This window comes from Trifolium pratense, linkage group LG7 (genome assembly GCF_020283565.1).
Source record: "Trifolium pratense cultivar HEN17-A07 linkage group LG7, ARS_RC_1.1, whole genome shotgun sequence".
NCBI classification, from domain to species: Eukaryota; Viridiplantae; Streptophyta; class Magnoliopsida; order Fabales; family Fabaceae; genus Trifolium; species Trifolium pratense.
Window position 1 is genome coordinate 27897774 of NC_060065.1, and position 19844 is coordinate 27917617.

At 37.4% G+C, this 19844-nt stretch overlaps 1 protein-coding gene across 1 annotated transcript; it reads left to right on the forward strand.

Moving 5' to 3' along the window:
• Window positions 1-5974: 5974 nt before the first annotated feature.
• On the forward strand, window positions 5975-7839 carry LOC123896177. The gene has a single exon (XM_045946600.1). The coding sequence runs from the start codon at window positions 6007-6009 to the stop codon at window positions 7837-7839; it is 1833 nt and encodes a 610-aa protein (XP_045802556.1). The 5' UTR covers window positions 5975-6006.
• Window positions 7840-19844: the final 12005 nt, after the last annotated feature.

Sequence of the window (19844 nt, forward strand, 5' to 3'; positions counted from 1 at the left end):
CCATAAGATCTAGAGCTGCTATCCAGCAGGATATAAAACTGTTTAACTTATCCATGAGGGATATGAAGGTTTGGTAAGTTCCGAACAATCCGGCAAGATGTAAAACTGTTTAACTTATCCATGAGGGGTAAAAGGCAATTGGTACCACATGCATTAGTCGTGTCTAGGGATGGCATGACATAGAATGATTGGCATTAGATACATTAGGGTAAATGCGCATATATTTGATAAATGGTATGTGACATTATCTGGTTGAACTGTGCTAAACTTTATTAATTGATAACTGTTTGGTGCGATGTTTTGACGTGAGTTAGAATATGTATGATGTAGTTCGAAAGTGTAAGACCTTTCTTATACTCGTATGATATGCGATTATGTTTTCTAACTCTCTGCTTTGTGTTATTTGCTGGACCTTTGGGGGTTCAGATATTCAGGCTGAGGATTGTGCCGACGTTTAGACTGCTGTTCTAGCGTGGTGTTGAAGTACCTTTTGGTGAGGAGACTTAGCATAGATTACTCCTCTTAGTACTAGCTTTTGACTAGAGTTTGTAAATAGTAAATGCTCTGGTAATGTAACATCGAGTCGGGGATTACGCTTGGATTTCATCGTATATCGGTGTTACCTTTTGTTATGCTAGTTCTTGTATAAGTGGCATCCTTAGGGATGAATTTGGCTTATGTATATATATATATGTACATATATGCATGCTTGGTTTGATTAAATCCGCTGTTGCTTTTCATGTTAAATTCATGATGCTCTGTGTGTGTATGCTTGTGTGTTTTAATTACCGCGTGGCACTCTGCCTTTACACTTGTTAAAAAGTTTTTAAAATTACGTTTTAAGGGTAGTATGGGTTAGGGTGTTACAATAGTGGTATCAGAGCAGGTCGGTTCGTGTGAACCAATTAGGACTTTTCTTTTCCCCGTATGAGCATGTGTAGGGGACACTGTTAGTACTTTCTAACGTCTAGTTGTGATTCGTTCAGGAATCATGGCTGCTGCGAGAACGAATGCTCAGATTGCGGAGGCTTTGGCCGCACTCACCAACATAGTGGTTAGAGATCATCAACCTGGAAGAGAGGTGGAGATGAGGTTGGAACGGTTCATGAAGCAGAAACCGCCAACATTTACCGGAGGTTACAACCCGGATGGAGCTCACAAGTGGCTGGAGGAACTTGAAATAATTTTTGAAGCAATGGATTGTTCCGAGGAAGGGAAGACAACCCTTGGGACATATGTGTTGCGCGAGGAAGCGAACGTGTGGTGGAAGAATGCCAAGTTGAGGCTAGGACCCGGTGGTATGGCTATACCATGGGCAATGTTTAAAAGAGAATTTTTGGTTAAGTATTTTCCTGTTGATGTGAAGAATAAGAAAGTGGTGGAATTCATGGAGTTGAAACAGGGGAATATGACGGTAGCTGACTATGCCGTCAAGTTTGAGACTTTGTGTGCGTTTAGTCCGCATTACAACACTTTGGAAGCGGAGGACGACAAGTGTGTGAAGTTTGAAAGTGGTCTACGTCCAGACATTAAGCATATGATTGGATTTTCGCAGATAAGGGATTTTGCAACCCTTGTGAACAAGAGTAGGATTTGTGATGAAGATGGTAGGGCAAAGGTGAACTACTATAAAGCTGTGAACGACCGAAAAGGGAAAGGGCAAGAGCGCGGAAAACCTTATGATAACCGCGGTAGGGGTAATACAAGTGGTGGTAGGAAGCCGGTGAATGGAAGTTGTTACAAATGTGGAGAGCGGGGTCATATGTCGTATGATTGCCAGAAGAAATTGGACAAGTGTTTGAATTGTGGGAAGTTAGGCCACAAAACTGAAGTGTGTAGGACAAGAGTGTTTTGTTTCAACTGTGGTGAGGAGGGCCACAAGAGTATAATCTGCAAGAAGCCCAAGAAGGTGATGGGCAAGGTGTTTGCTTTGAGTGGAGAGGATGCTAGCCTTGAGGACAATCTCATTAGAGGTACGTGTTTCATCTATGACACTCCTTTAATTGCGATTATAGATACGGGAGCGACGCATTCTTTTATTTCTTTGGATTGTGCGAAGCGTCTTAGTATTCCTTTAACGGATATGACGGGTAGGATGGAAATAGAAACTCCTGCTAATGGTTCAGTGATTACCCGACAAGTATGTCGTAATTGCCCCGTAACCATTTTTGATAAGCACTTTGGTATGGATTTAGTGTGTATTCCACTTAGTGGTATGGATGTAATTTTTGGTATGAATTGGTTAATCTTCAACCGGATTCATATCAACTGTCGTGAGAAGGCCGTTGTTTTTCCGAAGCCGGAGGAGAACTTGCATTTGATGAGCAGGAAGGAAGTATCGGAAGCGTTGAAAGAACATGCCGAGATGTTCATGATGTTGGCATCATTGAAACTCGAAGGAGGAGTTAAGATAGAAGAGTTACCGATCGTTTGTGAATTCCCAGATGTGTTTCCGGATGATATATCTGACGTGCCTCCAAAGCGAGAGGTAGAGTTTTCTATCGACCTAGTACCTGGAACTAGCCCGATATCGATGGCGCCGTATCGAATGTCAGCGTCAGAGTTGAATGAGTTGAAGAAGCAACTTGAAGAGCTGCTTGAGAAGAGGTTTGTTCGACCGAGTGTTTCGCCATGGGGAGCGCCGGTATTGCTTGTGAAGAAGAAAGATGGAAGCATGAGATTATGTATAGACTATCGTCAGTTGAACAAAGTGACGATCAAGAATAAATATCCACTTCCGAGGATAGATGATTTGATGGATCAACTAGTTGGAGCTTGTGTGTTTAGTAAGATCGATTTGAGATCTGGATACCATCAGATTAGAGTGAAGACGGAAGACATACCTAAGACTGCATTTAGGACGAGGTATGGGCACTACGAGTATTCAGTTATGCCGTTTGGTGTGACCAATGCACCTGGAGTTTTCATGGAGTATATGAACCGAATTTTCCATTCATTTTTGGATAGATTCGTGGTGGTGTTCATCGACGACATTTTGATTTACTCAAAATCCGAGGAAGAGCACGAGGAGCACTTGAGGATTGTTTTGCAAGTCTTGAAGGAGAAGAAGTTGTATGCCAAGTTGTCTAAGTGTGAATTTTGGATGAAAGAGGTGAGTTTCCTAGGGCATATAATTTCAAGTGGAGGAATCGCGGTAGATCCTGCGAAGGTTGACGCTGTGTCACAGTGGGGAACGCCGGAATCTGTTTCAGAGATTAGAAGTTTCCTTGGTTTAGCCGGTTATTATAGAAGATTCATCGAAGGTTTTTCGAAGTTGGCTTTGCCGTTAACCAAGTTGACGAGGAAAGATCAAGCGTTTGTTTGGGATGGTATTTGTGAGAAGAGTTTCCAAGAGCTCAAGAGAAGATTGACTACTGCACCCGTGTTGATTTTACCTGATGCCAAAGAGTCGTTCGTCGTGTATTGCGATGCTTCGAAGTTAGGACTTGGTGGAGTGCTTATGCAAGGGGGTAATGTGGTAGCATATGCTTCGAGACAACTGAAGGTTCACGAGAGGAACTATCCAACGCATGATTTGGAGTTAGCCGCAGTGGTGTTTGCTTTGAAAGTGTGGAGACATTACTTGTATGGATCGAGGTTTGAAGTTTTCAGTGATCACAAGAGTCTGAAATACTTATTCGACCAGAAGGAGTTGAATATGAGGCAACGAAGATGGCTCGAATTCTTAAAGGACTACGATTTTGAATTGAGTTATCACCCCGGAAAAGCCAATGTGGTGGCCGATGCATTAAGTAGGAAAACTTTGCATATGTCATCATTGATGGTGAAAGAGTTGGAGTTGATTGAAGAATTCCGAGACTTGAGTCTTGTGTGTGAGGTTACTTCTTCAAGTGTGAAGCTTGGGATGTTAAGATTGACGAATCCTTTTCTTGAAGATATTAAAGAACGTCAGAAATCGGATAAGAGATTGATGGAGAAGATGGTACTCATCAATGAAGGTAAGGAGACCAATATCAAGATTGACGAAGGTGGAGTCATGAGATTTCACGGAAGAGTTTGTGTACCGGATGTACCCGAATTAAAGAGAATGATCATGGAAGAAGGTCACAGAAGTGGTTTGAGTATTCATCCTGGAGTAACCAAGATGTATCAGGATTTGAGGAAGTTGTTTTGGTGGCCGGGAATGAAGAGGCAAATTTCTGAATTTGTTTATTCATGCTTAACTTGTCAGAAATCGAAGATTGAACATCAGAAGCCGTTTGGTTTGTTACAACCAATGTTTATACCCGAATTGTTGAGGCAAAATCCACTTTTGATGTTTTAAAGATTACAAACATCTTTAATTATATTTTAAATGATTCTGATCATTTTGTTATCTAACAAGTGCTTTTGAGTGGCATAAGATTAATAGATTCTAACAAACCATTTGCAAAGTAAAAATCCTGCAAAGCTGTTTCAAGACCATTCTAAGAACATTCTCAGCAGACAGACTGCAGCTTTTGTCAAATAAGCACGTTTTGGTATAAGTGCTTTTTAGGTTTTAAAGTCAACTAAGAACAAAACAAATAAGCACTTTACAATGGATTTATGGACCAAATCACTACAGGAAATAATCTCTTTTGGGATCAACAACATGTGATGGACTTTAAGATATATGCTTTTCTAGTCACTTGTCTTGGAGGAAACTATGAGCTTTGATCAAACATAGTATTGGCCATCCAATAAGCTCATCTGATAAGAGATCATGGACCAATCACAATGGAACAACCAGAATTATTCTATGAGTTGTAATGGTACTTGCAAAAGGACCATCTTGGAACATTCTTCAATGTGGTGTCATAGAAGTACATTTTGTCTCATTTGCTCATGTACTATTCCAGCTGGTTTTCTGCTCATGCTAAAGGCTACCTCTGATCATCTCTTAAGCTATTAAACAGCTGCACACCACAAAGGAAGGAAGGATGAAGGTTCATCACCTTGGCTGTTGCAGGCAAGACAGTTTCAAGACTGTTCTAAGACCAATGCAAGACTGATCTGCACACAGTTTTTTCAAAACCATCTCCAACTGTCATAAGCCTTTTTCTGAGCATACAAACGGCTATATCTGATACATGACAGTGGAAGGATGTAAGAAACAACTCATATACACTTGGCAACAGCTCATACTTATTTGGATCTTATGGATCAAAGCTAAAAGGAAATCAAGACTGTTCCAAGACTGAACAGAGAATCTGCACATTATGCAGAAATTGTCTGCTGCATATAGAGCACTGAGTAACAGCTCTATTTTACTCTCTAACTGATATACTTGAAGGCCAAGCTTCAAACTCAAGCAAGCATCTATAAAAGGCAATCAAGTCCAAGGGAAAGAGCAAGAGTTTCCAAGCAATTCAAGCAATACATATCTCACTAAACCTCTTTAGCTCAAAGTCCTTTTATAGTCACTCTTTTGTAAATCTGAGTTCAAATCTCTTTAGAGTGCTTTTCATCTAAGCTTCTCTTTTATAGTGAGTTTGATATTAAGCTTAGAAACAAATCATTCATATTGTAATTGCTCAAGTCAATACGTGACTATTGATTGAGTGTAGATTGGTCAAGTTGACTAGGAAAGTTCAAAGCTCTAGGAGCTTTGGTAAGTTGTTGATCTTAGGTCAAGATCAAGGTGATTGTGTAAGTTTTGGATCTGTAACATTCAAGTGATTCTAGTGGACAAACTCACAGGAGGTGGGGACTGGACGTAACCCAAAGATTAAGGGTGAACCAGGATAACTCTTTGTGTTTATTCTCTTTCCCTTAAACTTTTATTTTCTGCATCTGTTTTTCTTTACACAGCACAGATCATTCTTAGAACGATCTCACTGAGCACAAAATTAATTTTATTACTAACCTTTTAATTTTGTGACTTAAGTTTAAATTTAAAAAGGTTCACAATTCAAACCCCCCCTTTCTTGTGAAAAACTTTGCTACTTCAATTGGCATCAGAGCACTGCCTCTAAAGGTTGAGCATCTAACAAGTGCTTAGAGGAAAAGATTCAGGAAGGAAGTATGTCAAAACCTGCAAAGTTTATTTCAGAAGGTGGATCATCAACTAGGCCACCACTATTTGAAGGAAATGACTACTACTACTGGAAAGATAAAATGGAGCTATTCCTAAGATCACAAGATAACTACATGTGGTCAGTCATTGAAAATGGAGAATACACACCTTTGGCAAAAGATTCTACCACTCCAAAGCCTCAAGCTGAATGGACAACCACTGAAGCAGACAGGGTACTCTTAAATACTAAAGCTCAATTATTTATTAAAAGTGCTTTGTGCAGGGAAGAATATGACAGGATTATGCAATGCAAAAATGCTAAAGAAATGTGGGATACTCTCAAAACTCATCATGAAGGAACCAGTCGTGTCAAAGAAACAAGAATTGATATTGGTGTAAGAAAGTTTGAGTTATTTGAGATGAAGGAAGATGAATCCATTGATCAGATGTATGGAAGATTCACCATCATCATAAATGAGCTCAACTCTCTTGGAAAAACATACACCACACATGAAAGAGTAAGAAAAATACTAAGATGTCTACCTAAAGAATGGAGACATATAGTAACAGCCATCACAGAGTCAAAAACTCTCTCTGAAGTTAAAATGGAGGACTTGATTGGCTCTTTAAAAGCTCATGAAGCAATACTTCAAGAGGATAAATCTCCAAAGAAAAAGATGATTGCATTAGACTCTCAATCAGAAGAATGCCTTCAACAAAATGAAATCTTCTCTAACAAAGATCTGATTGATGAAGACAATGAGGAAGAATTTGCACTTCTGTCAAGAAGAATTCAAAGACTCATGATGAGAAGGAATCAAATGAGGAGAACATTTCCAAATAAAAGAAATGGTGCAAAACCTGAAGTTGACATGAGCAAAATCCAATGTTATGGATGCAACCAATTTGGACACTACAAGAGTGATTGTCCAAAACTTAGAAAACCTCCTGTCAAGAAATCAATGATGGCAACCTGGGATGAGCTAGATGAACTACCAGAAGAAGAAGAGCAAGAAGCAAATGTATGTCTTATGACAAGATCAGAAACACAAGAGGTAAACCCTGAAACTTGCTCTTCATGTCAAAAAACTGAATATTTATTTGATAATCTTTTTCATGATAGCTTAAAATTAAATGAAAAATATGATCAACTTCAGGAAGTTGTAATCAAAATTTCAAAAGAAAAAGAGGAATATAAAACTGAGAATGAATTATTAAAAGACATAATTAAAAACATGGAAATTGCTCATAAAAGAAAATTAGAAGAACTTAAAGAAAATCAACAAACTAATTCTAACATACAAGAAGAAAACAAAATACTAAAAAGGAATGTTTTAAAACTTGAAAATGATATAACCAAATTTGTAAAGTCTACTAAAACCCTTGAAAACATTTTAGGATCTCAGAAAAATAGTTTTAGTAAAACTGGCCTAGGTTTTGAAACTTACAATAATCAAAGAATTTACAATAAATTTTTTGTTCCTAATAAACCTATATACAAATGTTCTTACTGTCATAAGGAAGGACATCTTGAACCTTTTTGTTACAGAAAATCTAGACAACAAAAATATCATAAGAGAAATTTTTCAGAACGTTCTCAGAACAATCTTAACTCTTCAGAATGTTCTCAGAACAATCTTAAAAAACAGACTTCTAAACATATATATAGGACCTCTTCTTATCAACATAAGAAAAGTCATTATAACACTAACCATCAAGGACCCAAAAAGATATGGGTACCTAAAAGCATGCTAAAAACATATGCAGGAATGTCTTCTCACAGTCAAGAAGAAGCCATGGTACTTGGACAGTGGCTGCTCCAGACATATGACTGGAGATAGACAAAGCTTTCTTTCCTTTGAAAAGAAAGAAGGAGGATCAGTTACCTTTGGCAATAATGAGACAGCCATCATCAAAGGTAAAGGTACAATTGGTAAGATAAACTCTGCTAAAATTGAAAATGTTCATTATGTAGAAGGCCTTAAACATAACTTAATAAGCATTAGTCAATTGTGTGACAATGGTTTTGAAGTTATATTTAAACCTGATACATGTGAAATCAAACACTCATCTTCTGACAAAAGTCTTTTCAATGGATCAAGAAAGAAAAATGTTTATATCATATACTTAGATGAACTACCTGATGAATCATGTTTTGTGTCTCTTGAAAAGGACAAATGGATTTGGCACAAAAGGGCAGGACATATAAGTATGAAAACCATTTCAAAACTTTCTAAACTTGATCTAGTAAGAGGATTACCAAAGATAAGTTTTGATAATGATAAGTTATGTGAATCATGTGCAAGAGGAAAACAAGTAAAAAGTAGTTTTAAACCAAAAGAATCTATTTCAACCAAAAGACCTCTTGAACTACTTCACATAGACTTGTTTGGGCCAGTCAGAACTACAAGCCTTGGAGGTAAGAATTATGGTTTTGTTATTGTAGATGATTATTCCAGATTTACATGGGTGTTATTTTTAAAACATAAAGATGAATCTTTTGAAGCTTTCAAACATTTTTGCCTAAAAGTTCAAAATGAAAAAGAAACAAGGATCATCTCCATTAGAAGTGATCATGGAGGTGAATTTGAAAATTCTTTATTTGAAACATTTTTTGATGAGAATGGTATATCTCATAATTTCTCTTGTCCTAGAACTCCACAACAAAATGGAGTTGTAGAAAGAAAAAATAGGACTTTACAAGAAATGGCAAGAACTATGATCAATGAATCAAATGTGGAAAAGTATTTTTGGGCTGAGGCCATAAACACTGCTTGCTATATTTTGAATAGAGTAACTATTAGAAAAGTTTTGAATAAAACACCTTATGAAATCTGGAAGAACAAAAAACCTAACATATCATACTTTCATATCTTTGGCTGTTACTGTTATATTCTTAACATTAGAGATAATCTAGGAAAGTTTGATTCAAAATCAGATAAAGGAATATTCTTAGGATATTCTTTAACTTCAAAAGCATATAGAATCTATAACTTAAGAATTCAAACCATAGAAGAAAGCATGCATGTAAAATTTGATGAATTTGAAGAACAAACAAGCATAATTGTTGATGAGGAAGAAGAAACCACAAATAAGAAAAAGAAAACTGATGAACTAGAAGAATCCTCACAAGCTCCTCCAAGAACATGGAAAATGGTAAATTATCATCCACAAGATCAAATCATAGGAAGTACAGCAGATGGTGTAAGAACAAGAAGAGCTACTCAAAGCAAAGAAAACAATTTAGCTATGATTTCTCAAATTGAACCAAAATCCATAAATGAAGCAATCACAGATGAATCATGGATTGAAGCCATGAAAGAAGAGCTTCTGCAATTTGAGAGAAATGAAGTTTGGAAGCTAGTACCTAAACCTCAAGAGAACACAATCATTGGTACTAAATGGGTCTTTAGGAATAAACTTGATGAAGAAGGAAAAGTTATAAGGAACAAAGCAAGACTTGTGGCTCAAGGATATAATCAACAAGAAGGTATTGATTATGATGAAACCTTTGCACCAGTGGCCAGGTTAGAAGCAATTAGAATACTACTTGCATATGCATCTCATAAATGTTTAAAACTTTTTCAAATGGATGTCAAAAGTGCTTTTCTAAATGGATTTTTAAATGAAGAAGTCTATGTTCATCAACCACCTGGTTTTATTGATCAACATAGACCAGATCATGTTTTTAAGCTAACTAAAGCTCTTTATGGGCTTAAGCAAGCTCCAAGAGCATGGTATGAAAGATTAAGCACTTTCCTTTTAAACAATGGTTTTTCTAGAGGAAAAATAGATACCACACTTTTTAGAAAGGAAAACCAAAATGATCTTTTAGTAGTTCAAGTTTATGTTGATGATATCATCTTTGGAGCTACAAATGAAACAATGTGTGAAGAATTCTCAACCCTCATGCAAAGTGAATTTGAGATGAGTATGATGGGAGAACTTAGATTCTTTTTGGGTCTTCAAATCAAACAACTTGAAGAAGGAATCTTTATAAGTCAAGAAAAATATGTCAAAGATCTCCTCAAAAAGTTTAAGATGAATGAGGCTAAAATTATGCCTACACCAATGCATCCATCAACAAGTCTAGACAAAGATGAAAAAGGAAAGGATGTATCTGAAAAGGAATATAGAGGAATGATTGGATCACTCCTTTATTTGACTGCAAGTAGACCAGACATTGTCTTCTCAGTAGGGTTATGTGCAAGGTTTCAATCATCTCCAAAAGAATCACATCTCACTGCTGTCAAAAGAATTTTTAGATACTTGGTGGGAACACCAGATACTGGTCTATGGTACAAAAAGGGTTCACATTTTGATCTTATAGCATATTGTGATGCTGACTATGCTGGGGATAAATTGGAAAGAAAAAGCACAAGTGGAGCATGTCAATTTCTTGGAGAAGCACTTGTAAGTTGGTGTTGCAGAAAACAAAATACCATAGCACTTTCAACAACTGAAGCAGAATATGTGTCTGCTGCAAATTGTTGCTCTCAAGTGATTTGGATCAAAAACCAACTTGAAGACTTCTCATTAAGGTACACAAATATTAAAATTTTATGTGATAATACTAGTGCTATCAATTTATCAAAAAACCCTATTCAGCATTCAAGATCAAAACATATTGAAATAAAACACCATTTCATTAGAGATCATGTTAATAAAAAGGAAGTTGAATTAACCTTTGTGGATACTCATAATCAACTCGCAGATATTTTTACTAAGCCTTTAGTAGAAGAACGTTTTAATTTTATTAAAGAAAAATTAAAAATAATAAGGAACCCTGTTTAAAGAACAGTCTTAGAACGTTCTTGAAACCAGTCAGGAGTCACGAACTTCTCTCTACTCAAAAACATTTTTTTTTCAAAAAACTAAGTAGTCTTAAATAAGTTGTCTATTCTTTTAGGCCTAGGTTATTATGCATATATTAAATAGCTAAGTACTTTTAAAATAGATTAAGTAAGATATAGTGTAGAGTTCCAAGACAAATAGTACATTCAAGTACACCTACTTCTTTTTCATTGGACAAAACTCTTCTTATCTTCCCTCTTTAAATCAAATCAATAACTGCTCCTTTTCTCTCATCCTTCCTCCCAAAACCGTCGATCTCCCTTCATTCTCAATGGCAAGAACCAAGAACACCGGCCGTATTCCAGCTCCCATTCCTCCTCAAACTGCTGATAATGAATCACCATCTCAACCGCCTGTTCCACCGCCTTCTCCCATCTCTGAAACTATCTCTGAAACTCTCGCAACCGCTCCTAACTCTGATACAGAAATTTTTCAACAAAACCCATCAAATCCCTTGGTGGAATTAGGAAACACTGAGAAAATCATTGCTGAGACTATCATGAAACTATCTCAAGAAGATATTTCTAAATCAATTTCTCAATCCTCTAACCCTCCTCCAAAACCTCTCATTGTTTACACAAAATCCAAATCCAAATCAACCAAAATCCCTCAAGTAAGAAGATCAGCTAGATTGTTATCTGGTAGTGGATCTAAGAAACCTGTCATAGACAACACCATTTATGAAGTCAATGACAGTGACTCTGAAGAAATGGAAACCACCTCTCTCACTCGTCACACCAAACCCTTATCCCAAATTGTTGAACCGTCCAAATCAACTCAAACCACCAAATCTGCTCCTGTCAAAACAAGAACTCCAAGCAAAGCTTTCCTTGATCATTTGGAAAAGTATGTTGCTGAAAAAGGAAAAACTTCAAGCTCTGAAGAAGAAGAAGCTGAGAAAAACTCAGATGATAATGGAGAAAAAGGGAAATCTCCAGAAATTGAAGAACCAACTTTGACTCAACTACTGCCCAAGAACATGGTAATTCCTCTCATTCACTACTCTGAAAGAGAAGACTTTGATTTATTCTGGAATGGGAAACCTGTTCCTAGCTGTAGGTATTATGACTTTGCAAACCTAGCTAGTGGGGGTATTGATGTGATGAAGCTTACTGAATCACAGGGTTGGACTCACCTGTTTAGAATGAGAGAAACTGTATACCCTAGAGTAGTTCAAGCCTTCTATTTCAATGCCAAAGTTGATCCTGAGAATGATCAAATTAAGTCAACCCTCAGAAATGTTGAGATCATTCTAACCCCTGAGATTTTAGGAAATTATCTCAATTTACCCACGGATGGAGCCAAGTTGAATGGAGATACTTGGTACTCTGCAGCTCAAGTTAACAAGAAGGATTTAATCCAAGAAATGTTTGTTGCTGAAGGAGCAAAACTACCTCAACCCCCTGCCTCCTACCTCAAAACTGAATACAAAGTGTTGTTCAATATGGTTCAAAACCACATCTTTCCAAGGATAGGAACTAGAGAGAAAGTTTATGATGGGGATTTAATGGTTATGCATCATCTGGGAACTGGGAAAAAGCTGAATTTACCCTATGTCATCATCCATAACATGATTGAAGCTGCATCTTCTGGTTCTAAGAAAATTACCCTACCTTATGGAATGCATCTGACCAAGGTGTTTAGAGAATGCAATGTAGAGCTGAGAAAGGAAAAGAGTTTTAACAACTCTAAAGTTTTTGATCTGAAAAACTTATCTCATATGAAGAAAGCTGCTGATGCACCTACTGTAGGAGAGAAGAGGAAAAGAGAAGTTTTTGAAGCTGACAGACTTTTATCTGCAACTGGTACTGCAGAACAGTCTGAGAACGTTCTCAACTTTGCTCCACCAGAAAATTCTAGCTTGGAACCTACTCCAACAATCTCTGTTCCATTTGTTAATCTTGATGTCTCACTTGGTTTTGATTCCAGCTTTGGATTAAACCTCCAACCCACTCTTTCTCAAAATGCTGCACATGTCCTTGAAGGATTGTCCACAAATCCAAGGTTTACCAACAAAGCCCTATTTTCTCCACCATTTTATGATTCTCAATCCAGCTCTGAATTTCTTAAGAGTTTGCTCAAAATTCCAAGTCCTGAACCCTCACAACTTCCAATTCCATTGTACTCTGCTGATGGTTCCTTACCTTCCTTTCCACCTCTGTTTGGTTCATTGAAATCCTTCTGCTCTTCTGGTCAAAACATTGAAGATGCTGCTCCACCTGCTGATAATCCTGCTGCTGCTGGTCCTAGCACCAGACCTAAGAAAACCAAAATGGAAAAGGATGTTTCCAAAACCAAGAGAGAAACCACCAAGATTTTGGAAGCTATGATGCAGCAGAACAATCTGCTTATGCATATCATGCTTGAACAACAAAACTATCGCACCTGGCTCTGTGATCATGTTTGTCCTCTTCTCAATATCCCTCATCCTCCAGCTCATCCTCCTCCACACATTCCTGAATTTCCTCAGCCAGAAAATGATCCATCATCTGATGCTTCCAGCCCTACTGTGTCTCCTTAATAACCTTTGCAGTCCCTCCACTTTTTGTGATGACAAAAGGGGGAGAAAAAGAAGAAGAAGCTTGTTTCAAGAATGCTAGGATTTTTAAATATTTCTGCTTATGTATTGTGTTTGTTTTGTGTACTGTGTTTATATTTTGAAAACTTTTGATGACTAGATATTGTAGGAAGTTTTAATCTTAGGATAGAACTTCTAGCATTATGTAATCTAAGTCTTAAGCATCTGTCTTTAAAATGTTCTGAATCATCTTTTGATCCTAATCCTGCTGAACACATGATTTGTAATGCTTATTTGAAGTTTGAATGATTAAGGATGTGTTATGATTCAGATTTTTTTATCTTGCTCAATTTTATCTTGATAATTTGAAATTGAATGCATAAATTGAGGGGGAGTTTTTTTTTTGATAAAAACACTAGTACATTTATCATTTGATTAAATCAGAAATCATTTTTAAAATCTAAATTAAAGAAGTTTGTCATCATCAAAAAGGGGGAGATTGTTGAGGCAAAATCCACTTTTGATGTTTTAAAGATTACAAACATCTTTAATTATATTTTAAATGATTCTGATCATTTTGTTATCTAACAAGTGCTTTTGAGTGGCATAAGATTAATAGATTCTAACAAACCATTTGCAAAGTAAAAATCCTGCAAAGCTGTTTCAAGACCATTCTAAGAACATTCTCAGCAGACAGACTGCAGCTTTTGTCAAATAAGCACGTTTTGGTATAAGTGCTTTTTAGGTTTTAAAGTCAACTAAGAACAAAACAAATAAGCACTTTACAATGGATTTATGGACCAAATCACTACAGGAAATAATCTCTTTTGGGATCAACAACATGTGATGGACTTTAAGATATATGCTTTTCTAGTCACTTGTCTTGGAGGAAACTATGAGCTTTGATCAAACATAGTATTGGCCATCCAATAAGCTCATCTGATAAGAGATCATGGACCAATCACAATGGAACAACCAGAATTATTCTATGAGTTGTAATGGTACTTGCAAAAGGACCATCTTGGAACATTCTTCAATGTGGTGTCATAGAAGTACATTTTGTCTCATTTGCTCATGTACTATTCCAGCTGGTTTTCTGCTCATGCTAAAGGCTACCTCTGATCATCTCTTAAGCTATTAAACAGCTGCACACCACAAAGGAAGGAAGGATGAAGGTTCATCACCTTGGCTGTTGCAGGCAAGACAGTTTCAAGACTGTTCTAAGACCAATGCAAGACTGATCTGCACACAGTTTTTTCAAAACCATCTCCAACTGTCATAAGCCTTTTTCTGAGCATACAAACGGCTATATCTGATACATGACAGTGGAAGGATGTAAGAAACAACTCATATACACTTGGCAACAGCTCATACTTATTTGGATCTTATGGATCAAAGCTAAAAGGAAATCAAGACTGTTCCAAGACTGAACAGAGAATCTGCACATTATGCAGAAATTGTCTGCTGCATATAGAGCACTGAGTAACAGCTCTATTTTACTCTCTAACTGATATACTTGAAGGCCAAGCTTCAAACTCAAGCAAGCATCTATAAAAGGCAATCAAGTCCAAGGGAAAGAGCAAGAGTTTCCAAGCAATTCAAGCAATACATATCTCACTAAACCTCTTTAGCTCAAAGTCCTTTTATAGTCACTCTTTTGTAAATCTGAGTTCAAATCTCTTTAGAGTGCTTTTCATCTAAGCTTCTCTTTTATAGTGAGTTTGATATTAAGCTTAGAAACAAATCATTCATATTGTAATTGCTCAAGTCAATACGTGACTATTGATTGAGTGTAGATTGGTCAAGTTGACTAGGAAAGTTCAAAGCTCTAGGAGCTTTGGTAAGTTGTTGATCTTAGGTCAAGATCAAGGTGATTGTGTAAGTTTTGGATCTGTAACATTCAAGTGATTCTAGTGGACAAACTCACAGGAGGTGGGGACTGGACGTAACCCAAAGATTAAGGGTGAACCAGGATAACTCTTTGTGTTTATTCTCTTTCCCTTAAACTTTTATTTTCTGCATCTGTTTTTCTTTACACAGCACAGATCATTCTTAGAACGATCTCACTGAGCACAAAATTAATTTTATTACTAACCTTTTAATTTTGTGACTTAAGTTTAAATTTAAAAAGGTTCACAATTCAAACCCCCCCTTTCTTGTGAAAAACTTTGCTACTTCACGAATGGAAATGGGATAGCATTGCAATGGATTTTGTGGGAGGTTTACCGAAGACCAAGAAAAGTAACGAGGTGATTTGGGTAGTGGTAGATCGTCTGACGAAGTGTGCTCACTTCATTGCTATTAGGAAAGGTACTTTGGTGCCTAAGTTGGCCGAGATTTATGTGAAGCAGATTGTGAAGCTACATGGTATTCCAACAAGTATTATTTCGGATAGAGATCCGAGATTTACTTCTAGATTTTGGGAAAGCTTGCAAGAAGCTTTAGGAACGAAGTTGAGGTTGAGTTCAGCGTATCACCCTCAGACAGATGGTCAGTCGGAGAGGACGATACAATCCTTAGAGGATTTGTTGAGGGCTTGTGTTTTGGAGCAAAACGTGAATTGGGATTCTTGTTTGCCATTGGTAGAGTTTACATACAACAACAGTTACCATTCTAGTATCGGAATGGCACCGTTTGAGGCTTTGTATGGGAGAAGGTGTAGGACACCTCTGTGTTGGTATGAAACTGGAGAAGGTGCAATTCTTGGACCAGAGATTGTACAAGAAACAACAGAGAAGATTCGGATGATTCGTGAGAAGATGAAAACGTCTCAGAGTCGACAGAAGAGTTATCATGATAAGAGGAGGAAGGACATTGAATTCCAAGAAGGGGATCATGTATTCCTACGAGTTACATCGACTACTGGAGTAGGACGTGCGTTGAAGTCGCGGAAGTTGACATCGAGGTTTATTGGACCATTTGAGATTTTGAAGCGAGTTGGGAAAGTTGCGTATAGGATTGCATTACCGCCATCATTGGCGAATTTGCACAATGTTTTCCATGTATCACAGTTGCGCAAGTATGTGTCTGATCCGACACACGTGATTGAATCGGACGATGTTCAAGTGAGGGATGACTTGACCATCGAGACTGTGCCTTTGAGAATCGAAGGGAGAGAAGTGAAGAGGTTGAGAAACAAAGAGATTGCATCCGTGAAAGTCGTGTGGGGAGGACCGGCTGGTGAGAATGCAACGTGGGAGTTGGAAAGCAAGATGAGAGATTCTTATCCCGATCTGTTTCTAGGTAATTTCGAGGGCGAAATTCTTTTAAGGGGGGTAGGATTGTAACGACCCATTTTTCGTATTCGTATATTTTAATAAATGTATTTTTATTTATTAAATGGCTTTTATTATTTTAGTGAGCGACGAATAATTATTTAGCCGAACGTAAGTTATTAGACGCGAGAACACTCGTTTTGGGCTTAATGGGCGTGAGAGGCTTTGGGCCTAAGCCAATTGGGCTTGGTCCATGACTTTAGGGATTGGTATAAGTAGCAATATCAACATGAATAGTATTACAATTCATTTCTTTGAGTTTTGAGTGAGTAGAGCAAGAGCAAAACCATAGAGCTAAGCTAGGGTTTGATCAAGAGAGAAAGCTTGAGCAAGAGAAGGCTTGGATCATCATCTTTTCTTAAGGTAAGAGATTAGAATTCATGATTCTTGAGTGACAAGGAGGGGGGAGATTGTCTATGTCTCCGTTCCCGAACTCTCCCACTCAATTTCTTTTAGACTTTTTGTTGGGTTTTGTGTTTGGCTACATTTTGTAAAAGCCAACTTTGCCAGATGCTGGACAAAGATGCTGCAGCATCCTCGTACAGCATCCTGATGCTCTGTTTTAAGTGCAGAATTTTTTCTGTCAATCTCGTTCAAGATTTGCTTCAAATATTAATTCCAGCACGTGTGTATATGCAAGACGAGACTTACTGCACAAGAATTGTCCAAGTCGGCCTAAGGAAAGTTATTAAAAACAAAAATATAATTATATTATATTTTTGTTCGCTTTTTTTTGTTTGGTACAACACAAAACATATTTTCAATTTTAATCTAGGTTTGGCCGCAGCTGTTGCAAGGGTTTCTGTCTGCAACCCTAGCTTGCCCATCAAGACATTGAAGACTATAAATATGTGAAGCCTCAAGCTATTATTTTCATGTATTCTAAACCGTGTTTTTACAAAGTGTGAATTTTTAAGGTTTAGAGTTTGTGTCTTTTGTCAGCCTTTCTTGTGTCACTCTGATACAAGTTTAGGACTGTGTTTTTATTGTTAATTGTAAGCTACTCCTAAGCTTTGAAGCACAGAGTTAGTGTGTGTGATTCACTCATAAGCTTTTAAGCAAGAGTGTGGTCTAGTTTCTAGGAGAGTGTCTCCATCTTGATCGTTATTATTGACAGCAACATGGTACGTGTTGTTAGAGGGAATTTGGGACGGGGTCTCATTATCTAAGAGGTTCTTAGATAGGATTGCACGGGTAGTGTCTAGGCGATAAGTCAAGTACCGGGTGTTGGTCGAGGGCTTTGAACTAGAGCTATTATAGTGGATTCATTCCTGGATTGGTATCCCCCAGAGTAGGTGACGTTGCACTGAACTGGGTTAACAAACGATCTGTGTTATTTATTATTCTGCTATTTATCGCTTTATTTTATTCAGCGTTTGTGATGCTACACCACATGCTGTAGCATCATCTGTAGCATTGTGTCCACTGCGTGCCGGAATTTCAATTGGCATCAGAGCAGGCACCCTGCTCTATTTTGGGTGAGCTCCAGGGAAGATACTTTCTGGCAATATGGACAAGGAAGGAGGATTTGTCACCAGACCACCTCTTCTAGATGGTTCCAATTATGATTATTGGAAATCACGAATGATGGCTTTCTTGAAATCCATGGATAGCAAAACTTGGAAAGCTGTTCTGAAAGGATGGGACCCCCCTGTGATTGTAGACAAAGAAGGAAAGTCAACACTTGAATTGAAACCTGTGGAGGAATGGTCTAAAGAAGAAGATGCGCTTGCTCTAGCAAACTCAAGAGCATTGTATGCATTATACAATGGGGTGGACAAACACATCTTTAGACTCATAAAAAAATGTGTCTCTGCAAAAGAAGCTTGGAAGATTCTCGAAACTGTTCATGAAGGTACCTCTAAGGTAAAAATGTCTAGATTACAAATTCTCACTACTCAGTTTGAAAATCTTAGAATGAGGGATTATGAAACCATTCAGGAGTTTCACATGACTATACTTGACTATGATAATCAATTTGATGCCTTGGGAGAAAAGATATCTGAAGAGAAATTAGTAAGAAAAATGCTTAGGTCTCTTCCTAAGAAATTTGATATCAAAGTTACTGCAATAGAAGAAGCCAAAGATATCTCTGAGATGAAGTTGGATGAGCTGGTTGGATCATTGCAAACATACGAAGTGGCTACAAATGAAAGAACTAAAAAGAAGAACAAGAACATTGCTTTTGTCTCCAATGCTGATGATGAAGAAGTGCAGAGTGACATGGAGACTGATGAAAGTATTTTAGATGCAATTGTGCGTCTTGGTAGGGAATTCAACAAAGTCTTGAAGATGATGGACAGAAATTCAAGACCAAACAAAGGCAAAGGAGTTCAATGTCATGATTGTGAGGGTTATGGTCATGTCAAAGATGAGTGTCCTACGTTTTTAAAAATTAAAAAAGAGGGAATGTCACCCACTTATTCTGATAAAAATTCTGAAAGAGAATGTGATGACGATACAGCAAAACGGGTGATGGCCTTTACAGGGAAGTATGACTGTGATAATGATTCTTGTGATGGAGAGGTAACCTACGAAGAACTTGCTGATTCCTACAGAGAACTCTATTTCAAGAGTGAAGAAATATGCAGAGTTATCGAGAAACAAAAGGTAACCATCAATCAAATGAAGGCAGAGAAAATTGAAAATATGTCAAAGATGGATGAACTCCAGAAGAAGGTAAATTATTTAACCTCTGATCTTGATGAAGCTAAGGAAGTCATAGAAAAATTAAATGCTGACATTTGGCGTTTAAGAAAATTCTCTGATATGTTGTATAAAGATGATGATCACCTTGATAAACTTCATAAAGCTGATGGTCAACTAGAAGAAATTTTAGAGAAAAATGTTCGAAAGCCTAAACATATTGGGCTTAGCTATGAAAATGTCAACAAGCACAGAGGCTATAATCCCGATCTCATGTATACACATCCAAAAGAAACACAAAGTACAAGGATGCTTAGAAAGACGCTGCAGCATCCTAAGCAGCATCATGGAACCAGGTATAAGGGTAAACGACGCTCTTGGATATGTCATCACTGTGGAAGAAAAGGGCACATAAGACCTTTCTGTTACAAACTATATGGGTATCCTGACATAAACTCTCAACCTAAACCACCTCCTATGACTATTCCAACTCGGAAAGAATGGAAACCTAAAAGTATGGATATGAAGACTAGTGATGTAATTCTACCCGAGA

Coding starts and splice junctions, on each gene's coding strand:
- LOC123896177 (XM_045946600.1), top strand. CDS start 6,007: ATGTCAAAACCTGCAAAGTTTATTTCAGAAGGTGGATCATCAACTAGG.